This window comes from Pezoporus wallicus, unplaced genomic scaffold (assembly GCF_028554395.1).
Source record: "Pezoporus wallicus isolate ANWC-B61680 ecotype Strahan unplaced genomic scaffold, APGP_CSIRO_Pwel_v1 contig_2384, whole genome shotgun sequence".
NCBI classification, from domain to species: domain Eukaryota; kingdom Metazoa; phylum Chordata; class Aves; order Psittaciformes; family Psittacidae; genus Pezoporus; species Pezoporus wallicus.
Window position 1 is genome coordinate 460,026 of NW_026640488.1, and position 25,310 is coordinate 485,335.

General features: G+C 49.7%; 1 protein-coding gene across 1 annotated transcript; it reads left to right on the plus strand.

Moving 5' to 3' along the window:
• The first annotated feature begins 363 nt into the window (after nucleotides 1-363).
• On the plus strand, nucleotides 364-24,798 carry PRAG1 (PEAK1 related, kinase-activating pseudokinase 1). The gene is made up of 6 exons (XM_057419123.1): nucleotides 364-450; nucleotides 2,838-3,232; nucleotides 4,996-6,827; nucleotides 15,801-15,958; nucleotides 19,283-20,022; nucleotides 23,465-24,798. The coding sequence occupies exons 2-6, from the start codon at nucleotides 2,876-2,878 to the stop codon at nucleotides 24,500-24,502; spliced, it is 4,125 nt and encodes a 1,374-aa protein (XP_057275106.1). The 5' UTR covers nucleotides 364-450; nucleotides 2,838-2,875; the 3' UTR covers nucleotides 24,503-24,798.
• Nucleotides 24,799-25,310: the final 512 nt, after the last annotated feature.

The following is a 25,310-nucleotide window of genomic DNA, read 5'->3' on the forward strand; positions in this document are numbered from 1 at the left end:
TCCAGCTGGGTCCAGAACAAGCGTGGTGTGGAGTGTTGGGGAGGGAGCATGTGCGCCCGCTGGCTGTGCCCCTGCAAGGGGCGTGGGACCCCATAGGGTCCGTGCGGGGCTGCTGGGGTAGCTGGGTGCCCGCACCCTCCGATGGGGTTGGTACCCTCGGGGGATGCCCCGGGTGAGAGCTGTCCGCTGGTGCTCCTTCCGGAGGGGCGGGGCGGGGAGGGGAGGGCTCGCTTTGTGCCTGGGGGACACGAGTGTGCTGAGAGCGGTGCCGCCCGCCCGGGCCGGGCCCACTCCGTGCCCCGAGGGGGCGGGACGGAGGCGGGACGGGGAGGAGCGGCCGCTGCCCCCGACCCACGCGGGGCCCCGCTTGCCACTCGCCCGGTGGCGGCCGTGGCCGGGCGCAGCGAGGAGCGGAGCCGGGGCGAGCTCCTCCGCCGCCACGGGAGGCTGGTGAGAGGTGAGCAAGGCAGCGCCGCGCCGGGGTGGGCACCGGGCCACCGCCTCCCGGGACAAAGCCGGGCTGGGAGGGACTCCGCCGCTGCCGCTTGGCGGAGTATGCGGGCGGAGGGCGGCGAGGGAGGGTGAAGCCGAGCTGAGGCGCGCACCGGTCGCGACCGGCACAGCCGCCCGCCCCGGGTGTCCCGCTGGGCCCTGTCCGGTAAACTTTTCCCAGTCCTAGTGGACGCCCGGGGCCGTCCAGCAGCCAGAGCTGCTTGAGCTGGGCGTTTGGCGTGGGGGTTTGTTTTTTTCTCGCCGGAGCATCCTTGTGCTGCAGCCAGCATCTCTACCTTAGGTAGCAGGTAGCCTTTGTATGAGCCCCTCGCCGGTGTCCCGGAGCACGGGGGTGTCTCAGACCCAGCTCCTGGCTTTCGGCGCCTGCCGGGGGGGCCGAGCCGGTGTTCCCGGGCGGCGGCGTGCTGGCTGCCCCTCCGGTGTGAGGACACCGCGCCGCCTGCCCCGGCGTCTGGGCAGCGAGAGACAACGGCTAGCTTAGCTGCAGAAAGGGAACTCCCGGTCTTTAAAAGGCAGTTGGCAGCGCCGATTATTAAACCAGAAGTGAAGAGTTCTTTTTTTCTGGCTCGGGTCCCTGCTTTCCTCCCTTTGATTTTTCTTTTTTGGGGGGGCTGGCTCAGGACACTTGTTCAGCTTTGGGGGATGCCGGACACTCCCTGATAGATCTGAGAGGAAACAAAGAATATTTTTTTTTAAAGGTGCTTTATCTGTAAATAATGTCGTTGAAGGTGCTGGGGTATGACCAAGACTGATTTGCTGCCCTTTGGTTCATTTGGACTCTGAAGTCCATGGTAAAACCTGTCTGAAACAGCCTCTTCCCTAAAAAGAAAGAGGCATGCGCCAGTCTGATTTGTGAATCCCATTCATATCCCTCTTTCTTCTGCTCTTTCATGAAACGGATTCTAATTTATCAGCCTGCCAGACAGAACTACTCTGCAGGCAGTAATGTGGTAGCGGATCAAAGCCTCTCTTCCCAAAGGTGGCATCTGAATTCAGATGATGCTTGTGGGGCAGTGGCTCTCCCACCAAGACAGAATACTCTTACAAGTATCCTTTTTTTTCGCCATGCGATAAGGTGACTGTTGGAGAGGCTGGCCAGGGCATCTCCGAGCCCAGAGGCAAGAGGCTTCATTTAAGTGTAGGTTGGTTTAGAGGTGCAAAGGTGTCTGTGGCTACGGTGGTGTTGCAGGTGGTATACCTGCAGGGAGGAAGTGCTGAAGGAGCAGGCTGGTAAATTTTACTCTTGTGTCATCAGGACTGGGGTGTAAAAGTGCCTGTTTGCTTGGAGACCCTCGAGGAAGGACTCTCAGTTTGCATGGGGGTCAGCTGGCTGGGAGATGATGACCTGAAGTTGGTTAGGGGGAGAAGAGCTCTGGAGCCAGGTAGGGAAATTGTGTGCCCTGACACCTATAGCAGCTGCTGCAATTTCCCTCATCTAGTTGCATTTTCCTATGTTCCCTAATCCATGGAGCTTTGTGGGAGTCCTCGTCTGAAGTATCTCCAAAGTTATTAGCTCCAGGTAGCTACTGGCAAGTGCAATCAGACCTGGCCATGTGGGGAGGGGGTGCACAGGAATGCAGGAATGTCTTGTTCCTGGGGCATTTCCTCCTGGGGAAGGAAGATGGGAAGGGATCCTCGTCTGTAAGTAATCCAAGAGCAAAACGTTTCTCCTCTTGCAGACAATGAATCGTTTCAGCGAGCTGACACTGTTATTTGTGGCTCCTGGCAAACCAGATAAGAGCTTTCTGCCAGGCACTTGCTCAAATCAGTGCCAGCCCCAGCCTTGCTGATTGCCTTTCTCCGTTGCACTGGGTGGGAGAGAAGCCTTTGTGTCTCACAGCAGTAATCACAGTGGTGCTTCTGGGTGAAGGAAGGTTGTTGCCTGTCCCCTTGGTTACACAGTCGCTGATTCTGGTCCTTGTATCTCCAATCTTTTTTATTTTCCAGAGGGAGGATGTCACTTTGGAGACAGGAATTTTTCCTGCCTGGCTTTGCTTCGTGGGGCTGTGAACAGCTATTTCCAAGACCTCTTTCCTTTACCCTTGATCTAAACCTTGCACGAGGCTGGTTATGCATGCTCATTAAACAGGGAATTAAATCACATAGGAATGCTGCTTGCTTGATGTCTTCTCTATTACAGAGCTCTGCTTAGAAGTTGAGGCTTTTTAAGTGATTGTGTGGGCTTTAGCTAAGTTGTGAGAAAAGCCTTGTAAACAATAAGCCTTTGTGTAAGGCAGAGTAAGTGTAATTATCACCTGTCTTACTCAAAATCTTCCCATTTGGGGGCATAACCAAACTAATCAGACAGTGTTGTACTTTTTCAGGTAACTAAGTGATCCTTAAGAGTGGCTCTGGGAAGCAAATGCAAAATGAGCGGCGGAGGACAGTGCAGAAGACGCAGAGGGCTCTCGGTCTGACCCACGAGGATTTGAAGATGTCTGCGTGCAGTGACTTTGTGGAACACGTTTGGAAGCCCGGCTCCTGCAAAAACTGCTTCAACCCAAAGAGTTCCCATTGGCCGCAAACACCCCCAGATGTGGGAGCTTGTGCCGTGCTCCTGAATGGAGTTAGGACCAAGCCTGAGAGCCCCACATTGGAAGACGAAGGTGTAAACACTTCTCCTTTCTCAAAGCCAACGATTGCCGTGAAGCCAACTATGATAAACTCGGATGTTTCTGACTCGTGGGTGGATGTGAATATGAATGCAGATCTGTCACAGGTAATGATTAATCCAGTCAAACATGACTTCCCTGTACTTACCTCCCCTCAGGAGTGCTAGGAATATCTGTTTAAACCATTTCCTTCCCTTTGTTTTTAATTCTGGTCTTGACTCAGGTCTTTAAAGACATATATTGGCTTGTCAAAGTACCTTTGGCTGAAGCTGAATGAGCTGTTACTCACGAAGCATGTGCAAAGGAGCTTAAATATGTGTTGTTTTTTAGGTACTTCCGGATTGTAAGTGAGGATGTAGGTTAAAGTTATTTTCCTGGGGAGATGTACTGGAAAGAAGCCCTGTCTGATTGCAGACAGTGCTAACTAGATCTATGGTCCTCACGGGTGAGGAAGAAAGTGCCCTACCTTCCTAGCCCAGCTCTTTGGGGTCCCAAGCTCTGCCAGAGCAGTAGTGCCCTCTGGGTATAGCACTGCTGCCAACCCCAGTGCTTTGAGTTGCAATCCAGATGGGTGGTTCATATCCCTGACCACTTGATAACAGCACTGCCCGGTGAAACAGGGGCTGCGTCACCCTGCCCGTCATGTAGGTGTACTCTGTCTCCCACCTTTGCCCCAGAGGAGTATCAGAACTCACAGCTCTCTTCTTAGCCTCCCACTGGTCAACCTTGCTTTCTTTCTGGGGGTACAGGGCACATGAGCACAGGCTGCCATCACTGGTGGGGTTCGATCTGCGTGTGCAGAGTTGTCACCAGGCTGAGTGTCGTGCTATGGGAGAGGGCTCTGCCACCCTGGTATGGGGGGTTATTTTGCAGGCACAAATCAGGCACTCTGCCTTGCCCAACTCCTCCCTTGGCAAGCAGGATAGATCTCCCTCAAACTTGTTTTCTGGTGGCCTTTCAGTACCTTAATTTCGATAATTAATGCATAATAATTAATTCCAGTACCTCAAGGGAGACTACAAGAAATCTGGAGAAGGACTTTGTACAAAGGGAATGTAGTGATAGTTCAAGGGGTAATGGCTTCAAGCTCAAAGAGGGTAGATTTAGATTAGATATAATGAAGAGGTTCTTTACTTATGAGGGTGCTGAGGCACTGGCACAGGTTGCCCAGAGAAGTTGTGGATGCCCCATCCCTTGCAGTTTTCAAGGCAAGGTTGGATGGGGCTTGGAGCAGCTTCGTCTGGTGAAGGGTGTCCCTGCCCGTATCAAGGGAGTTGGAACTTGATGATCTTTAAGGTCCCTTCCAACCCAACTGATTCTATAATTCTATGAAATGAAGAGATTTTGGATATATTTCCCCACCTGCTTCACAGTCCTTGGTGCTGAGCGTAGCCAAGTTGCTATCCCAGGATAACCTGTGATAGTCTGTGTCTGTGCTCTGGAGTGGAACTCCAGAACAGTAGTGTGAAATGAAATGAAAATAAGCAGAGAGAGGTGCAAATATTCCTTCCCTCTGATTTTTTTTTTTTTTTTTCCCCTAATTGCACAGTGATTCACAGGGAGGATGACAGGTTGGACATGTTTCTGGCACAGAACCCATAGAAAGAGAAAGGAGAGTGCCTTATTTCAGTGCACTGCCATTGATGGTAATGCAACGACTGCAAATGGTCCAGGAAATAGGACAAGTGTAGGTTAAGTAGAAAAGGTTGGCAGTAGTTATTGGTGAGCACAGAGCAAAACAGATGATGAATGCCAGAGAACTTTTTTGCAGAGCTGCGCTGTTTATTATTATTATTATTTTTATATTAATTTCTCTTCCATTTTGCCTATGCACATCCTGACAGTGCACTTGTCTCTTTGGCCCATGCAGGTCAGCTGGGGCATGGTTTCTGGCAAACAGCTCCTTCTGAAATCAGGAGATGCACAGCGGGTCTGCCTTGACAGTTTTGGCAACGGAGGTGTGAGAAAGCCCTTCCTTCACAACCCGCCCAGCGACTGCTTGTCTTGCTGTCCTCCTAGCTACTCCATGGTGGGCTTGCGCAGCTTGGAGAGTCACGTGGAGAGAAATGTCTCCATCCACAGCCTGGTGCTTGTGGGTGAAGTGGGCAAGCAGGAAGACAGAGCCAAAGACAAGTTTGCCCTGCCGCATCATGCCCCCTGCCCTAGTCTGTCTGCCTTGAGGGACAGAAGCAGCACAAACCCCAACAGAAACCCTTCTTCCCAAGCCACAGAAGGAGCAGCGCTCCCCTTGGAGGGTGACTGTGGTCACCTCTCCTCCAGCTTTGAGAGTGAGGGGGGCGAGTACTGTTCAATCACGGAGTGCCACGGAGAGCACCCTGTCTCACGGGAGCCACGCTGCTCGGAGGTGAAGGGCACCCGGTGTGAGAAGGATGGCTCTGCTCCATGCAGATGGAGACAGCGGGATGCTCCCGAGATTCCCAGGCCAAGTGGCCGGGCGGTCAAGTTCAGTGACGAGGAGTGCAGAGCTGTGAATGTGGCCTTCTGCATCACGAAAAACCAGGGTGATCATCTCCCCTATGCCCTGTGTTCAGAGAGGAAAAAGCTGGCTTTCCATGCTGAGCCTGCTGCCCTCCCTGAGAGCACAGGGAGCAGCAACACAGCTGCCTTTGCTTTGTCCCCAGAGGATGAGGACTCGCCTCTCCCTGGAGAGGCCTCTGTCACCAAAGGCCCCTGGCCTGAGGGTTCAAGCGCCCCTCAGCAGGCTCTGGTTGAGCCGCAGCGTCCTTGCCTTGCTGAGCCAGCCCGCAGTGATCCCATCTATGCCGAGAGCACCAAGAGGAAGAAGGTGCTGCTGAACGCTAGTGGAGGACAGGCAAAAGCAGAGAAGCTGGCCCGCAGCACTGGCAAGGAGCAAGCTGATGGGATGTGGAGGGATGGCAGCTGGGCTTTAGGTGGTGAGAAGGAATACCAGGACTCCACTGGCCAGGTGGCAGCCAAGATAACTGTAATGACAGCGCACACTGAGGATGATCACAAGACAATATTCCTCAGCAGCCCTGACTCAGCAGTGGGAGTTCAGTGGCCATGTATCAGCCCCACTTCCCACCCTGATTTTGGGACTTCATCGCCTGCCATTGAGCACGGAGAGATTTTTCAAGCATCTGGAAGTGAAAACAGCACCAGATTTCATCTGGCAGCTCCTGCCAAGGTTTCAGTTGCTGAGAGCCCAGCCATTCCCCCAAAGATGTCCCGAAATGGCCAGCTGGGCAGCGATGGGAACCGTGTGCCCCCGGTAAGGCTTGGTGATGACAATAGCCATGAGGGAGCTGGTGTTCAGCTGCTGCCAAGGAGCTATACGGATACAGGCACCTTTGGGGCATCCCCTTCTCTGTGCACACATGTCAATGGGGTCTCTGTGGAGGAGTCCAGCAGAGCCCTGGCAGGCTCATCCTATGACAGGAGGCAGAAATACTTCACCCCAACATGGACCAAGCAGTGCCGGATAGAGGAGGAGGAGGAGGAGCAAGAGGAGGAAGAGCAGGAGCTCTCAACCCACCCATGGACAGTGGGAGCTGAGAATGGAAGAGCTGGAGCTGACCTTGTGGATGATGGCCCGATGCTGGAGCATCAGGCTAGGATCAGCAAATCATCATCTTTCTCCTTTGATTTCCCTAAGGACAAGAGCAATGGAGTGGAGTTTGCACCACCACCACCACCACCGCCGCCGAAAAAGCAGTCCAGGTACAGCTCTGTGAGTGTGTGCGTGCTGATCTATTAACCACTTGCAATAGGGATGTTTGCTGCAAGGATTCATTTTCCAGGAGATGCTTCCCATTCTTTTTTGTCTTCCTTTTCTGTTCAAAGGTGGGCTTTCAGGAGGGTGGGAGGTGACTGCGCGGCTGGAAAACTATTTACCATTTTACTCCAAAAAGCTGTCAGATCTTTGCAAGTCCCAGTTTGAATGCTGTATGCATTTGCAAAAGCCCTTCAGGGCTGCAACGTGCAGCCTTAGGTCCCAATATTCAAATGAGAACAAGGTCTGCACTCAGGATGGCTGGTGTTTCTGAGGTCAGCTTCATTCTGTCTCGGCACAATTCCTTCTCATCGAATAGGGTAGAAAATCTGGGGTTGTGAGCAGCTACTGTAGGTAGAACAGGGCAACTTCTCTTGGTGCTAATAGCTCTGAAATCTTCATTTTCAGTTTGGCTCTAATGTCTTCTGGCTTTCCAGGTTAACTCTTGAAGATGCAGTTTCCCAGGGAGGGCTCCTTGCCTGCAAGCAGGTAACTGGAGCTTGCCCCACATGCACTCACAGTGTGTGGGAGCTGCTTGGCTTCAGGCAGCCTTCCCCTCCCAGCTCTCCTGAAGTGAGGTTTGCACGCAGGGCCACCGCGGGCCCTAGAAAACAAACGTGAATGAGGGAGAGCTGTCCATCTGGGAAGGAAGTAGCTCTGTGAAGCAACTGAAAACCCAGGCTTCCGATACTTTGTGTTCATTCAGTGTCTGCAGCTGTGTGTGTCACCAAAAAAAAGGGGGAAAAAAGGAAAAGAAAATCGGCAAAGAAAAATTTATTTCCTTTCCATGCAACTAATGGACTAGGTTGTCTGTGCATGCTGGGGAGGGACACGTCTCACATTCTGTGGTGTCCTGTATTTGCTTTATTGTGTGTTTCCAGTTTCATCGTCTGACTGTGCCTTGCACAACAGATGTGACTTCAGCTCCTTGATGTAGAAGTTCACAGAAGAAGGGATGGATGCTCGGAGGAGAGCACCCATGTCAATGAGTCACAAGTGCCCTCAACACTTGCTCTTGGAGTCCATGGTCAAGCTTATGCGTAGGCCTCCATGACCTCCAGGTTCAGACTGTGGTTGAGTTGGCCCATCCTATGTTTGTTCTCATACTGAATTGTCAGTGTTTTAAAGGTTAGCTAGCCCAGGGAACTAGTGTTTTCAGTTGACCAAGTGGTGAACAAATTAGGTTCCTCAAGGAAAGGGAAAAGATGAATGAGAGGTTTTAGTTCTCCTTGATGCTGTGCTTCCTGCTGTGATGCTGCATGTCTGCTAGAGTCAGAGGAAAGAAAAAGTCCACAAGCAACTGAGTACACAGATGAGCTTTGTTGCCTTTAAAAGCAAAGACAGCAGTAAGACGTGCTTCGTTTCGATCCTGTGAACTTTCTTCCATGGCTGCTGCCACTTGTCCCTTATCAGCCTGTGGCTTGGGGTAGTATTTGTCACATGAGGTGTTGCAGTGACCTAGCAGAGATGAGATGATGCTATTGAGGAGCAGTCATTTAGGAAATGCCTAGTTGCCTGGAGAAAGTCCTCTAGAACGTCATTCTTTCTTCTGCAGAGCAGAGGTCATTGGGTAGGCCAGAAAGGTGATGGCACTCAAACTCAGCAATATATTTCCCAGCAGCATCTTCCACTTGCAGTGCTGAGACCTCCTTCCACTCACAGAGGAAAGAAAGCCCTCTCTGGACTGGGGGAAAAGATGCTTCCCTGGCAGAGCTTGGAGTTTCCTTTCTGCTTTCATGAGGGCTGGGAATGGAGGCAAGGGGCTCCTTGATACGTCAGGGTGTCCCCTTGGCTGGGTGACTTGGACCAGCTGTGCTCCAAAGCAGGGGCATGCCCTGCTGTTGTCTTCCATAAGGAGTTATGACAGTCTGTCCTGAGGGGTGTGGAGCATTTTCTTCTCTTTGGAGGGGCTGTTTCATGCTCCTGGTGTGATCAGGCTGTGCCAACTGTAATGCTGCTTCTGAGTCATGCTGAAAGCATCTGTCTGCTAGAAAGCCTGTGTGAAAATGGGCAGGGAAGCTAAGGTCAGGGAACAAGTGGTATCGATGGTCAGGATCAGGATCCCTGGCATAAACCCTGCCAGGTGGTTCAGGTAGGTGATGGCATTGTTACCCCTTGTGGCTGCAGGCCATGTGTTGTGCTGCATGTATTTGCCTCCTAAGCACCTTAATAGCTGCAGCGGAGCCGTGGGGCACCTTACTTAAAGAGCATAGCCCTCCCTCGGGCTACCAAACCCCTGCACCGCCAGCCTGAGCAGCAGTTTCATCAGATGGCAGGTTTCACAAGCTGTGAAAAGCCAGCTGGTTGCTTTGTTTGTTTGCTTTGAGGGTGCTCTTGTTTTCATCTCAAGTGTGGCTTCTTTGAGCATGTCGATGCAGGAACCAGGGTGTTGTTACCTGCGTGTGATGGTGGGAGGGATGGCTACATGCACAACTGCTTAAAATCACCATAGCAGGATTGTGTTACCCTGGACAGCCATTCCTTGTAGCTTTGGGTCATGACATGGCTCTGATGTGGTGCTGGGAGAACATCTCCTCTGGTCCTCTTGGGCTGCAGCTAAATGCCTTAAGAAGGGAGGAGGTCGATAACTCTGAGACATATCCATACTCTCCTAGGCTGGGGCAGTCTGAGTGTATGTCCTTGCCTGTAATGGAAGAATTACCAATACTACTGTTATGCTTATGCAGTCTTTGACACAGACAGAGCACCTCAGCACAGCTTGAAAGGCTCCTTTTAGGTGTGGATGGAGATGAAGCCGGTGTAGACCTGGTTGTGACACAGTCCTGGGGCTTGGGACTTGGGACGCAGGGAAGTCATGTAACCATCCTTTTTCTTCTAGATCTCAAGGTGCAGCAAAGTATTTGATTGCATGCTGGAAAATGAAGCCTGCCTGATTGACTTTCCTAATTAAACTTAATTGCTTATTTTAAAGAAAAGGTGCATGTGTGTTCAAGCTAGTTTCAAAGCAGAGAAGGAAAAAGCAAGTCTGTATATTTTGTTTTGTTCACCTTTTGTTTTGTTCACAATTAAAAGGAAAAAAGTTTTAAGAGGGTAAATTCCTGCCAGGCACTGAGGAAACCCTGATTTTGAAGTAAGCTTCTCTTAGGATGGCAGAAGGAATGATTCTAGGGATTTTGAAAATTGGCACAAAAAATGAAAGTAATGAATTTGTGCCTGTTTCATCCTATGTAAAGCTACTGTGGACCTCTTGCAGCTGTTTCTTCATACAATCCTTTTTTCCTGCTTGTTTGAAAGATTATAGATATTTAAGATTTGTGTGGTCTGAAATGGAATGGAAAGTGAGCCTCATTACAAGAGATTGGAAGGGGAAGATGGTGGCTGGTCTTCTTCCAAAAGCTGGGAAGATAGTTGGCTAAGGAAAGGGCTCACCAAGGGAACTGGGATCCCCAGGACTTGTATGTGCAATGATGATATAAAGATTCTTCGTTGTGAAATGCTCTAGCGTGGCCTTCAATTTCTTGGCATGAGGAATGAATCTCTGCCGAAATTTATGTTTCTCTTATGCAGAGGGTCAGGCTAAATGATCCTCACAGTTCCTTCTAGCCTGCAAAGCCTTGATGGTAAAATATTTCATGTGCCTCGAAGGAAGGAAACAGCGATGCTGTTTTGCATCTCACACTGTTGGCTCTTGAGCTGTTTTTATCATAATTAATGCCAGCTTCCAAAGGCAGCGCCACAGATAGCTCCTGAAATATGCTGAATGTGCTTGCTTGGGGTAACAAAGGTGTACAGCACAGCACATCCCAACACCTGCCGTCACTGAAAACACAAATGAGCATGAGCTATGCCAAGACTGCATGTTACGGTGCTGCTGCTGCCACTGCTGCTTTTTGCCAGAAGGATCACAACAAGAGCATTACAAAAAAACAACCAAGTTGGGAATTGGATCACCAGGAAAAGAGGCAGGTTTGTTCCTTGCTGGGGAGGTGGTGCTGGCTGGTGGGACTGTGCTGTGTGTTATTTGCCAGGAATCGGTTTGTGACAGAGCACCTGAGATGGAATATTCCCTATTCCTTACCATTCCTGAAGCAGCCATTTCTCTTTTGGAGCTCAGTGTCAGAATTTAACCTCTAACTAAAGCAGACTGGCTACATAGAGCTGCTGTGGCAATTACAGATGCAATCGGAAGTCATCCGTGTCCCAAGCTCTGACCCTCCTGTCCATGACAGTAGATGACAGCAGGGACTTGTCTTGTCTAGGACAAGCCAGATTTATTACTTTAAAAATAGTAAATAATAATATTAATAAATAAGAAATTGAGTGGAGTCTATTTAAATACATAAATAAGCAATTAAAGAAAATAAAGAAGGGAGGATATGGCTCAAGAAGAAGAGAGAATCACACTCCAGGACAGGGAGGGAATATACCTTTAGGATTCCCCGTGTTGCTTTTTTTGCCCAAAACTAATTGGGAATTTCTCACGCTGCTTCTGCCAGTGGATATCTTTTTAAAAGTTGTGATTTATCAGCCCATCTTTTGGGAGAGTTTGTTTCTTTTACATGAATGTCATTTGCTTTTCTGTGTGGTTCCTATTCTTACCACTTAAAAAAGCAGAGCTGGAAATGAGATGGTTTGTCCTCTTCACCACATTGGAGCATGCAGAGATTTAATTTTTGACCCATCTACTGTCTTAATTCTGCACCTTATCTGAATTTTCCATTGCACCTCCAGACTGAAAACCCTTGTTTCAATTTAACCTGCACTACATAAAACCTTTTTGGTACAGGGAGGAGCCGCACAGTCCTCTGGACAGAGCTAGGAGAGTTTCAAAATCCTGCCTTTCCCTCACCTCGATTTTTGGTTTCTAAACATTTGCCAGCGGGTAGCATAAGGATAAGTACTAATCCAAGCCCCAAATGTTGTAAGCTGCTGTATGCAGGTTTTTAACTGCCCTGTGCATCTGTGAGAAGATGCTGGAAGAAACAGCAGCGGAGGGAGGAGAAAGATGTAATTATTAACATTTCATGTTGGACAAGCATATGGTACAACGGTGCTTCCTCTTGTGTAATAATTATGTCCAGCCATGTGTTGTATTCGATGCTGTAATGCAGTCTGGCTTTTTTTTCTGCCCGCATTTATTTGCGGAAGGGTGTCCTGTTCACATTGTCACCAGGCCTCTCCTGGACCGTGGTTTGGTTTGTGGTGATGTGTGGGTGGTTCCCTGCTCTCCTCTGCTTCCTTCCCCTGTTGCATGACTTAAAAGCTCAGCATCTCTGTTATCTGTTCAGGTCCTCCCATCTGTGCTGAGGAGGAGTGACCCTTCCTGCTGGCACAGCAGGCACAGAAACCCCTGTGATGGGGCTGTAGAGCTGGTGCTCCTTGTGATCAGGTCTGTGAGCAAGGGAGAGATGCTTTCCGACATCCTCCACTGCTGCCAACAGGCTGTGTGTGTGTGATGGCTGCTGAAATGGAGCAAGGGGGAGCATTCTCCACTCAAGACCTCCCTGTCCCTTGCCCTTTTGGAAGGTAACCAAATCTCCATGTCAAATCTCAGGCAGGAAATTCAAGCCAAAGGTATGCCTGGAGTCTGAGGGATCCCTGGGGTGGTACCCCAAGGCACATGTGTCTGCTGCAGTTAGGAGAGTCATGCTTTGGTGCCCCTATCCATTCTCTCTCTCTGAGAAGTGCAAGGTGTGCAGTCAGCAGTGCTGGAGTCCCACAGCAGCATCAGGTAGAACCCCAATCTGTTAGGAAATGTGAGATTAAACACATGGCTACTGCTTGAACATGAATTGTGGGAAAGGCAAAGCACTCCCTGGCGAGAGAGGCAATGTGGGGCACGGCAAATGATCCGGGTCCCTCTGCAACGTTACAAAACTCCACACGGGTGGGTTTTTGTTTGGTTGGGGTATGTTTTGTTTTTTTTTGTTTTCTTTGTTTTTTTTCAAGACCACTGTTTTCCACCTTTCTTAATTTTTAGGCAGCACTGTGGGAATCATGTGGAAAGCCAGCTGGATGGAATTGTTTAGGATGAGAAAACTGGGGAATAGTGAACGGGAAGGGTTGCCTGAATTTGCCAGCATATTGCATAGAGGATGTTGAGTAATTGTAGTGTATTTAAAGCCATCAGAGTAATTTTGAGAGCTGGAAATCCTGTCTTTTTTGGTAACTAGGTTGGGAGAGCTGACTCTTGTGACCTGTTTTTTATGCACTGGCACATGAAGGAGGCTCTGGTGCCACTTTTGAAGGTGCCATTTACATTTAAAGTGCTGAGATTGGATTTTTTTAAATGGAGGTAGATTAAGCACTGCTACATCTCTCTGAAGGGGAGTAGAGCCCATGGATGTTAGCAAGCTACAGTGGGGGCAATCCCAATGATTCGTTCAGGTTTAAGATGGGTTGATGCTCTTTATTTCCAATCTTCTCTGGTGAAAAGAGCAAGAGAGGATCATAGCCACCTCTGCCCTTGTAGTCACGCATGGTGGAAGGAACGCTGGTAAAGCAGAGGAGGTTTGGGTTGGCTGTAAATCAGGATCTCGCAGGCTGTCACAGTGATGGGCTGTTCTGCTTTGGGGTGGAATTTTACTGAACTGGGAGAGTTTGACCCCATCGAGTGTTTTCAGTAATTCTTTGGTATAGTGGCCGGTATTTCAATCTGTGGAGGCTGCAGCCCAGGCTTCAGGCAGCCCGTAGGAAAAGAGGGAGATGTAAAGCAGCGCTATTTCCAGGCGGCATTAGCAGGCCGACTGTAACATCTGAAACAAGAGCAGGATGTCGTTTAAGTGGCAAACAATTTCTATTTCGGTGTGCCTATTCAGGAACTGCAGTTTACATAAGTCACGGCGGCGCGGAGAGGAAACGGGGCTCTCTGTGCATCCAACTTCACTGCGGCGCTGAGCTCAGCAGAGGCAGCAGCCAGCATGGTTCTGGCAGGCACTGCGTTGCGCCCAGGTTGCTTGGAGGAATAGGTGTGGCTGTGCGGTGGACCTTGGACCCCGCCGAGCAAAGTCCCATCTCTCTCTGAGTGCGGGAATGGTAAGGCAGATCTGTGCATTTGTGTTTAAGTGATGGGAAGGAAACAGAAATGCACCACCTTTTCGGGGGGGGGGGTGGGGTGGGGTGGGGAAGGAGCGGAGTGTGTTAGAAAACCTCTTATGGAGACCAACACTGGTGCAAAATCTTCTTTTCTTATGGGTTCAATTGCTTTCTTGGTTCTTGCCAGGTAGAGAGTGCATCCGCACAGGTGTTCACCCATGTGCTTTTTACCCCCAAATTACTAAAAGTTTAATGTCTGAGAAAGTTATGGGATAAACATCTATCTTTATATATATATATGTGGATATTTATATGTATATATAAAATTGAAGACCAGTTGGTTGCTTTCAACAGCACCAATCATAACAGAGCTAAACCCCTCAGCGTGTGTGTCTCACTTTCCCTCTGTCTCTATTTTCCAACTGTCACTTGTGTGGCGCATTGCAAAGTTCTGTAAATCATCCCCAGGAGGTTTGAGTGGTAGATTCATCACTGGTGCAAGACCAGTGTCTCTGCCGAGTTCTACCTGAGGTGGTTTTTACAGCTTTGCTTTCATCACCGCCTGAATATTTTTAGGCTGAGGCTGCTCAGGCAAATGAGGAAGTCTGGCAGAAGTTTCTTCCGGGCTTCTCATGCACTCTGCTCTCCATGTGGTGGTGTGGACATGAGAGTAAGTGCTTTGTCTGGATGGGGAACGAAATGGTTTTCAGTCTTCAAATAGAAGTCGCTCGTGGCATCTGCCGTGCTTGGGGGTTGTGGAAGAGGAGGGATCCCGTGAACGTGAACAGGGTGCCACAAGAAAATGGCCTTGCGCGTCTTTTGTTTGTCTTTCTCAACAGCCATTCAGCCTCCTGATTAGAAAACGCTGGATACCTTCCCGCAGGACAGCTGATGGAAGTCCTTTTTCTTTTCTTACGAGTCTGCCACTAACCTTTTTACATTCTTAATCAACAACGTGTTGAATTCTATCAGCAGATTGGCAGTTCTACTGAAAAAACGTGGACCGATAGCATTCATTTGCTGCATGATAGAGTCTGAACTGTACCAAGCTGGGAGGAGTCTTGGTGCTCTGATGTGCTGCCTGGTTTCAACAGTTTCTGTTGTTTTCCAAGGAGGGAAAAATGAAGAAAATGCAGGGGAAATTCTTTATCTTAGTAAAAAGTCCTGCTTGCCTACAACTGATCACCTGAACTGTGACCTGGCAGGTTATGAGCCCAGTTTATGGTTTGTTTATTTATTATTTAAATAGAAGTGGCATGGAAAACTGTAGCTCTTGCATTAAAAGCTGCATGGTAGGTTGTGAGTTTGGCAGACACTTGTTTTCTCCAAAGGCACTTCTCCTTTTCAGGGGATTAGTTGTTACTGTGATGCACTGAGGAGACAACAGCTGCTGGGGATGGACCTTTCTTCCACTTAAGTCTCCACCATGGAGGAACTGGGTTCTGACACCCAGCATCAATCTGCCCTTCTGTAAAGGGATGAAGGAGAAGGGAGATGTGATGTCACTTCTTCCTTTGAGAACTTTACTGAAGGCAAACACTGGTGGGTCCCCACTTCCCTGTGATGGTAGCCAAGATGGAATGTGGTCCAAGACCCCACAGGTGCTAGGTAAAGAAGTCACACACTGGGGCTGGATGCTGTTGGCTCAGCATGCTCTCTCTGCTCAAGTACTGGTTTGTCGTGGGGGGTGGCATAGGGGCTGCAAGCCTATAACCTGCTCAGTGTCAGGGAGATGTGATCCCTGGGTGCCAGAGAAAGAAGAAAAGTGCACAGGAATGAGCTGCTGTGGTGTGGTACAAGGCTGCACAGTGTGTGCATGGATGTGCAGAGACCAAGGCTATTCTCAGCTTGAGTCTTCATGTACAGGTGCGTGCAGGCTATCTTTTGCCATCTGTCTTCTGACTCTTCTTTTTCACTCTCTCTAGGCATGCTCTGAAAATGAACTCAAATAACGCTGAGTTGGAGAGGGTCAGCAACAGCTCTGCTGAAAGCCTCAGCCCACCATTCAGGAGCGTCCACGTCAGCTTCACAGCTGGCTCCAGTGACAGCCTCGATTCAGACACACAGACTGGCAGTGATGGCAGTAAGTGACCGTTGGGAGAGGTGGCATTGGACCTGAGGAAGGAGTTACCTCCATTCTGAGGCCCACTGCTGGGGCAGCATCCTCAAAGCAGAGATCGCGAGGATCCAGTCACCTAGTTCACTCAGCAACCCTTCACCTTTCCACTTCTACCCTTCTGCCTCTTAATGCATTTAAGATGAATGTGACAGTCAGGCCAACATCATGGGCTTTTCCCTCTTTCATTTAGCAAGTGCCAAATTATTCATCCTGTAGCTCTCCTCTTCTCTGGATAAAACCTCTATTTGAAAGCAGTTGTCGTTATCCTGCTCGTGCTTCATACATTGCACAGGTCACAGGTAGCCCTACCGTAGAACGTCCTTTGTAGATTTGAGGAGTACCAGGAGGAGTCTTGTGTGAGAGGTGATCTCTCCCTCTCATTGTGTTGCCAGTTATTTCTTGAAGGGGAAAAATCTGCCTGCACTCGTTTAACTGAGATTAAAATATACTTACTATGAAGTCACTTTTTTCATCAGTGCGTAACTTAGACATGCACTAACGTGTTCAGCAGCTCAGAAAATATTCCCTTTGCAAAAGCAACCTTCGTGTAGTGGAAGTTCTGCCTTTCCAAGAGCAACAATGCGCAGCAATAAAATTAAGAGCCAGGGCTCTGGGAACTCCATTTTTCCACCGCTAACTTGGAGCCTGAGAGTAAAACTGTGCCAGGAAATTGTACCGGGGAAGAAAAACTCACATGTGTTGGATCTTTACTTGCTGGGCACAGAAGCAATTTGCTGTCCAAAGTGATACTGGACAAGAAAATGTCTCTGCCTCCACTAAGAGGAGCAACTGTTTCAGCTCATCTTGGGAAAGTTGAGTTTTTAAGTGAATAACCCAAACGCAGTTTTTCTTGCTGATGCAAGCAAGAAGCTGTGCAGTCAGTCAGTGAGGTGAGCTCCAATTAATTGCCTGTGCTGTCAGATGGTAAAATATAAAGGCGGGGGGGGGAGTTTTTAAGCCCTTGACAGGCAGAAGGACTCTATGCTGAAGGTCCAGAGCAATGGTAGGAAAGTTGTGAAAGGTTTTTATTAGTTACCCTGTGCTTGGGGCAGAGCCCAGCACCACGTGAATAAAGGTAAGAGCAGTTTAGCATTTGCTGGCCAGGCATGTGGACCACTTGCCAAAGTTTCCAGTGCTGACGTTTGTTCCGTAAGACTCTGTCAAGTAAATCTTGATTCAGCTGCATGTCCTGGCAGAGATGCCTTTGTTGAGTTGCTCTTGGGCTGCACACTGAAGAATTTCTCTTGGCTCTATCCTCTGTCAAAGCCCCTGGGACTGGAAGTGGCAAGAGATGCCAGGCTGAACGATCCCTGCCTGTGGCTTTTGACAGGGTTTTAATGGAGGGGATCGTTCTCAAGGACCTGGCAGGGTATGATGCAGATGTCTGGCTTTCACTAAAGCTTGGGGCATGTATCTCTGTTGAGCTGTGAGCTCCACAGTTAACTGTGCAGCTACAGAGCAGCTGAAACTGGAGAGCGACTGGGTGTACAATGCAGGCAGACACCTGGAGCAGGCGCTCAACAGGAGGCATATAGCTTAGCACCCAGGAACAAGAGCAAGAGAGACGTGTGCTGATTCACAGCACTTCCCACAGAGCTGTTTCTGAGCATGTTGTCAGAAATGGGGTGCCAAAACTGCCTTGCTTGGGAAACTCATCATCTGCAGAAGGTGAAATTGGTGCTGCTCATTCCTCAGGTGTGTCTCAACACTGCTGCTTAGGATGGGGTGTACTGCAGCAGGAGCATACAGCCAGTCTTAGCAGTGGAGGGGACAAATGAAAACGGATGTCATGCTACCAAACTCTGGTGAGGAAGGACCAGGACAGGTCATGGCAGCATCTGTGGTCTCAGGTGGTGAGCAGCTAGCAGGGTGTGCTGCTCTGGCACAGTTGGTATGGCTTTGAGCCTGCATGTGATGTGCCAGGACAGACAGGCTGGGAGCTCAGGGATCTGAGCCCCTGCACTTGAAGGATGTTGTGCATGAGAGCTGGTGAGTCACTAGGGTTGTGATGGAGACAAGTGCCTGCTTCAGACTGACATGAAACTGCCCCAGGACATTCCTGTGGAGCAAGCAGAAAGCTACTGTGAGTAAGGAAGTGCCTGCTGGCATCTGAACCCTCACCAGCAGGATGGCTTGCTGCCACTCTGCAGCTTTGGAAGCTGGGTTCAAAGAAAGCAATAGGTTCCACTATCTGCTGAGCTTCCTTGGAGCAGAATCCCACCATACATCTTCAAAGGTCTACACTTGCATGCAATATGTTAGCAGAGCTCAAGTTTATCAAGAGTCCTGCCTGTCATTCCAGTGGCGTAGAAAATTCCCTGAAATAATTATGTCTCTTCTTTTAATTTCCCCTGCAGACCCCTCCACTCGTTATTCATTCTGTCTCCATGACCTGAAATTATTGCTATTTATTTAAATGTCAAATCATCCATTTTTTCCTTTTCTTTCCCTTTCTTCTGTGACATGTAACTGTATTACCTGTCTCCAGTCTGTCCAGGGTAGGAAAACAGCTGGGATAGCTAGCTGAAATGAGCCAGCTATCCCAGCCCAATCTATGTGCAGATGGCATGTGAAGCTGCTTGGGGTTTAGTGGTGTGTAGTGGGGCCAGGCTGCCCTCTGAGCACAGAGGTCTGGCAATAAGCTTGGGCACAGGCAGTGAGCGGGAGGCCAGATTTTTCTAGGAGGATGGACATTGCCAAAATCCCAAGCCTTGCTCAGTGGCTCTTACCCAGTGTAAGGCAGAGACAGGTTCAATATACTCCTTGGGCTGCTCTGGTACAGCTGGAGGGCTGGAGCTGTGTAGTGTGAGTCACTATCTCCTTATCGTGCTATGGCACTGAAGCACTGGGTGGCAGCTCCCAGGTGAAACATTCAGGCTGTTTAGAGATTGTCCTTGTATCCGGAATGCTTCGTTCTTACCTCCCTGTGGATGACATCACAGCTTAAATATTTACCCTCTACTAGCATTTTACTACTGTGTGTGCAGCTCATAGGGGAAGGGGGGGGGGGGGCAGGGAGGGGGAGAGAGAGATGGACACTTGCATCCTGCTTTGCAAACCTGCTGTATTAAACCAGATTAAATCCCTAACCCCTTCAGTGAAGCTTTGCAGTCATGAATAGGTGAGGACTGTGCACTGGGGTTAGATGTAACATGGCTTGCTGCCTTATTCCCAGCCAGGACCCTGGGAGAAGCAGCCTGTGGGGGTGGGTGGGACATGGAGGAGGAATTGTGCTTCCAGCCCACAAGGGACACTCATGGCATCTTCTTGTGTGTCGCTGTCTCCTAGGGCACTCTTCTGAGCTGAACCACTCAACTCCTCCACCTGAGAACCAAGTGTTTCCCCCTGTCCCTTTCCTTCCTGTCTCTGCTGAGGATGGTCCCTCCTCTGCCCCCAGCTGCCCACCCCCTCTGCCCCAGAAGAAGACCGTGAGCAGAACAGTGTCCTCTCCAGATGGCTTTTTTGGAGGACAGGCATCTTCAGGCAGAGCAGCTGATGCTCCCAGCCCCAGGCTGAATGTCAGCCACTCCGAGACCAATGTCTGCCTCCGAGAGGAGCCTCCCTTCATCCACCCAGCCAGCCTGGGGGGCCGCCCCGGCGCCTTCTCCTCTTCTGAGTCCCTGGAGAAAAGCTCCAAAGGAAACAGCTACTGGGGCTCAGCCTCTGGTAAGAGCACCGGGGCTTGTGTCCCCAGCAGAAACCTCCAGTCCCTTTCTTCCTCGCAGCTCAGTGTGTCCAGCCAGGTGTCATCGGGCTCCAGCCTCCAGCTCCACAACCTCCTGAGCAATATTGACAGCAAGGAGGGGGTGTATGCCAAGCTGGGGGCTCTGTACGCCGAGTCCGTGCGCCGCCTGGTTGCCAAGTGTGAGGACTGCTTCATGCGGGAGCAGAAGAACGAGCTGCACTTCAGTGAGAACAACTGGTCCCTCTTCAAGCTGGCATGCAACAAGCCCTGTTGTGACTCAGGGGATGCGATATATTACTGTGCCACCTGCTCCAAGGACCCTTCTACCACCTATGCTGTGAAGGTAAGCCCCAACCCAGGAGGCATCCAGGTATATCTTCATCTTCCACTTGTGAGGATGATGCAAAGAGATGCAGGATCCAAGGCTGCTTGGGGGTCCTCTGAGCTTTGACTGAACCTTTGAGCTTCTTTTTCCCCCTTTCCGGTATATGGATTCGAATGAAAGAGTGGGAAGCAGATTCAGTGGTATATCTTTGAGACGCACCATCAGCACACAGTGGCCTGTTTTCTCTGCTTGTCTTTCTCACAGGTGAAGTTTGGCAAGCAAAAACCCTTTCCAAAACTGATGTTTTCCCCTTGCTGCTTGCAAAGGTTAATTTGGAGTAGTTTTAGTTGTAACAAATGCCATTCAGATGCATATTGCTGCAGAGTAGTAGGGTCTGAAACCCAACCAGTTTCTCTCTAAAAATATCTTTGTGCAAATACTACCTTGTAAACTCAGAGGCATTTGCCTCTGATGACACAAGCTGATGAAAGGCTTTTCAAAAGACAGCATTTTTGTCTCTGCCTGCCTTTTAAGTGGAAGGTTTGACCCAGAAACCATGTGAGTGCTTATATGATCTTGAAACTACAGGCATTAAGATACTACAGATCTCAACTAAACAATGTGAGGCTGACCTAGACGTGCTGTGTAAGGTCAGGTCTGAAATACTTTTCTGTAACTCTGTGAAATCCACGTTTGAAATGGAAACTTGAGGTACAATAGTTCAGCTCTTTGAAACCTGGATAAGTAAGCTTATCCAGCCTGTTCCATGGACATCCCATGGATTTTGGGCTCTTGACCTATGTTACTGTTTGAATACAGAACCTTTCATTTCTATTCTGACTTAACCCTAGGGACATCTCATTGCTGCTTACTCTTCAGGCTGTTTTCAAAACCTAAAGTAATTCCCCAAAAAGCACTGTCAGAGATGCATTAAGCAAAGGGAAAAAAGAAAGAATCTCTGCTGAATCATTTCAACTATTATGAACCCCAAGGGGGATGTTTTAAAACCAGTTCATAGTCTAAAGTAAGTACAGTCAACCCAACGGGGGGGGGGCTGTAAATAACCAGAATGGAGTTAGATGGGATCTTGCACCAATACCCCTAGTCCAGCACTGAAAGCTGCAGCTTCTTTTGTGTGTTACACCTAAATCCATCGTAGCTTTCCCCCTGGAACCTAAGAGTTGTGTGGTCCTTTTCAATCTGCGGTTCCCTGTGGCACACACACCCCCCTTTGCTCTTGCCTGCCATGTTAGGTGGGGTTCAGAGGCTAAGCTCTATGGCTGTGCATGAATTCTTGCCAAGGCAGAAAAAGCACATTTCAGCCTCTTACTTTATGGGACGGCACTAGAGTCCCTGCTTGTGATGTGGGCTTACTCTGCGTTCTTGGTACACTGCAGAGTGCCTTAACAAGGCCAGAACCACTCCAACGGGGTCGTGCTTCGCACCGGCATTAAGTGAAGTTGTGTCTGTGTTTGCACATGTGCATGAGTACGCTCTCTGCAATGTTCCTGTGTGCCACCTTCCTTTTGGTAGCTGAAGTAGAGAAAATTGTGAGCCTTTACAGCTGGGCGATTCCTAACTGCCCCTCCTGGCTTCTGGTATAATTTTCTGACATGAAACTGATCACAGGCCTGTAGTTGAAGTTGGGCTTCAAGACCTCAAAGTGGGCAGAGGATTTGACTCAAGCCAAGGAGCCTGCTGAGCCAGGGTTTGGGCTATGCACAGGCAGACACAGCTGTGTATAAAACAGTTAGAAGGAGACAGAGTTACATGAACTGGCTTTAGAGGAATTAAGCCAAGATACACTCCACGCCTTGGCTTCTTTCTCCCCTTAAGAGATGTGTGACTAAGCCAGCCCCAGGCTCCTCCTTGGAGCTTGTTGCATGGGATATGCCTCTGGTACAGCCAAAGTCACGAAGAATGGCTGGCTGGTGAAGATCGCCCTGTCTTTCTTTGGTTGCAGTTATTCCTCTAGAGACTTACAGGAGTTCCTCCCCTTCTCCTAAGGCTTACACATCTTCCCTATGTGGGGAGGAGCAAGCAGGCTTGTTCCACAGAGGGCTGGAAGGCCTCCTCCTTTGGGGACCTTCTGCACCTTCCTGCACCTCACTGTCCTAATCTGCAGTCTGCCTAGCTCTCCAGAGTTTGTCTTTCCACAAAATAGGCATGCAGCCATGAAAGGGTATTTTTGTTTAGAAAAGCGAGGACAATAAGGATTTGAAATGCCCCATCTCCGCAGTATGGTCTCAGCTGAGCGAATTACCTGCAAATGCCTGGATTGAAACCCTTGCTAGAGGAATACAAAAGCAGCCCGCTTCTCCCGCTCCTCTCTATTCTTGCATTTATTTTAACTCGGAGGCAAAATTGATTTCTTGCCTGATTTTGCACACATGCTGTGACTGGCAGTGGCACGCTCCAGGGTTTGAAACCTTTTATGCTGAGTTTCAGCCTGTTGCTGATTCCTGTGGGTGAGATATAAATACATCGCTAAATAAAAGGGGTGGGGGGGAAGAACCCCATGTATAATAGAAATGCCAGAAGGCCCCATAAGCTAATGGATCCTCCTATAATAAACCTGGGTTTGAGTTTGTTTAGTCTTTAATGCAGTCATAAAGCTAAAATCCGGAACAAAATGAAGATAAAAGTCATGTGGGTTTAGGAGAGTCTAGATTATAAAATGCTTTTATTTTCCTTGAGTTTGCTGCACTCTCACTTATTTCCAAGCCTGTTGTTAGCTTCCACTTTCTCTCTGGTGTTTTTTCCCTCTGCTGATAACTACAGCTTGTTGCTGGTTTCCCTTAGCCATTGATCCAGGGTTTGGGAGTAGTTGCTGATACAAGGAAGCAGATGGTTGAGAAAGATATGAAAGTGGCTCCAGGACCAGAGAAGGGTTAGGTGGGAAGAAAGTGCTGGAGTTCTCTGTCCACCCCTTGCTCCCTCACTTCAAACAGGGCCACCCTTGCAGCCACATCACATTGCATGGGGCCTCATCCAGGTAAATGCTAACCGTGATCTCCTGAGGCAGGAGGAGGAGGCTGCACATCTTCTGCCACAGGCTTTGCTTTACCCTCTGCAGAACGCCATTTGGGTTGCAGGCGGGAATCTGGATGATGTCAAAGCTATGTTGCTGCTGTCAGCAGTGAAAAAAATCTCCAGGAGTTACTCATGGGAGGACTACCTTCCTCCTTTCCTGCAAACACCATGTACTGACTGGCAAAGGAAGCATGCCCAGAGATGCAACCCAGACATCTGGTTGCTACGGTTGGGGTGTTGCAGAACAAGAAAGATCCTCAAGCCATGGAATACTTTTAAGTATGAAAGGGCCCAGTGTGAACCCCACTTCTAGTTAGTGATGTCTTCCTTAGGAAATCTCAGCTTTGGAACCTATCTCTCAGCTTCTGTTCTCTGCCCTGTCTCTGACACTGACTGATGAGGCTCATCTTTTGGTCTCTCCTCACAGATTTGTAAAACCCAGGAGTCCAAGGTGGCTGCTTCATACTGCAGCCCTGCAGTGCCAGTCCACTTCAACATTCAGCAGGACTGTGGGCATTTTGTGGCCTCTGTCCCCTCCAGCATGCTGCTGGCCTCAGATGCAGGGAAAGGCATGCCTGGGGATAGCCTCCATCCCTCCCGCACTGCCAGCGAGCACGACTGCGTGGTGGTCATTACCCGAGAGGTGCCGAGCCAGACCACTGCCGACTTCGTGAGGGACTCGGTGACGTTGCACCAAGCCAAGCCAGAGCTGTACGAACGTCGTGTTTGCTTCTTGCTCCTCCAGCTCTGCAACGGCCTGGAGCATCTCAAAGAGCACGGTATCATCCATCGTGACCTGTGCCTGGAGAACCTCCTGCTTGTCCCCTGCAAGCCCCCCATGAGCTGCGTGAAAGCCAAAGATGACAAACACTTACCCCGCCTCATCATCAGCAATTTTTTGAAAGCCAAACAGAAGCCAGGAACTGGAGACTCCAAACTGAAGAAGAGTCAGGCCCGGCTGGCCCCGGAGATCGTGTCCGCTTCTCAGTACAAGAAGTTCGATGAGTTTCAGACTGGTATTCTCATCTACGAGCTGCTGCACCAGCCCAACCCCTTTGAGGAGAAGGTGCACCTCAGGGAGCAGGAGTACAGCCCTGAGGACCTTCCTGCTCTGCCCAGCCTATCCATCTATTCCCGGGGGCTTCAGCAGCTGGCACACCTTTTACTGGAAGCAGATCCCATCAAGCGTGTGCGGATCACTGAGGCGAAGCGGATGCTGCAGTGTCTGCTTTGGGGGCCGCGGAAAGACCTCACCGAGCAGCCCCTCAGCCACGAGGAAGCCCTCTGCCGCGTGCTTCAGAACTGGGTGGACATGAAGCGTGCCCTGCTCATGATGAAGTTTGCAGAGAGGGCTGTGGACACGGAGCGGAGCATTGAACTGGAGGACTGGCTGTGCTGCCAGTACTTAGCATCTGCTGAGCCCGCCTCCCTCTCACACACACTAAAGCTGCTGCAGCTGCTCTGACCTTGGATGTGGCTCAGAGGCAGCGGAGGGCTCCTGGTTGCCTTGTGCGTAAAGGTACAGAGCCCCTTTGTATGTGAGAGGTTTGAATCTGAGCTGCGAATGCACATCCTGCTCCTGCCCTGCACTCCAGCTGGAGTGCACGAGACCTGTTCAGGACCCTCAGCACCGTTAATCTGTGAGCAGGAAAAACTGGGAACCTACCCCTATTTTGGGGGATTTTTAGATTTTTTTTTTTTTGTATGTTAAGTCTGTGGACTAATAAACTCCTGCCTGCGTGTGTGCATGTGCCTAAAGAACCCAGCGTACGGGAGTTGATTTCTGCACCTTTGGCACAGTCCTCTGATCTCTGTTCCACCTGAAGCATCAGAGCCTTTTTGCCTGGGAACAGCACTGCTCTCCAGAGTGGGCAGCAGGGATGAATTTCTGCTGCTTCTCCAGGGGAGCAAGTGTAATTCCTGTAATGCTCCTTTGCAAGGGAGAACCAGGAAGGGCTTTCAAATGGGGTTTGGCATCCATTTTGCTTCTCGCTTTAAAACCAAAAAAATGCTGCTTGTTTCTGTGTATCAGCTGTATTTTCCACTGTGGGCAATTCAATATCAGCTGTCTATTACCTTGTTTGGTTACTAATAGAGCATGGCTTTCCTGTCTAGTGGAACCACTGTGCAGGCTGTTGACTGAAAGGGTGAGACACAGCCCAGGATGGGTCTGTTCATGAGGATGATGCTGTGTGCTGGGAATTACCCCTTGTAAAATTAATGAAATGGAAAATCCCCAATTCACCTCCAAGACCTGGTGGGGGGGGAAGTCA

What these genes read in the sequence shown, in the direction of transcription:
- PRAG1 (XM_057419123.1), top strand. Translation starts at nt 2,876, where the DNA reads ATGCAAAATGAGCGGCGGAGGACAGTGCAGAAGACGCAGAGGGCTCTC. An exon ending in TGAATGCAGATCTGTCACAG is followed by an intron (nt 3,233 to 4,995) that starts GTAATGATTAAT and finishes TGGCCCATGCAG; the next exon opens with GTCAGCTGGGGCATGGTTTC. An exon ending in CTACCACCTATGCTGTGAAG is followed by an intron (nt 20,023 to 23,464) that starts GTAAGCCCCAAC and finishes CTCTCCTCACAG; the next exon opens with ATTTGTAAAACCCAGGAGTC.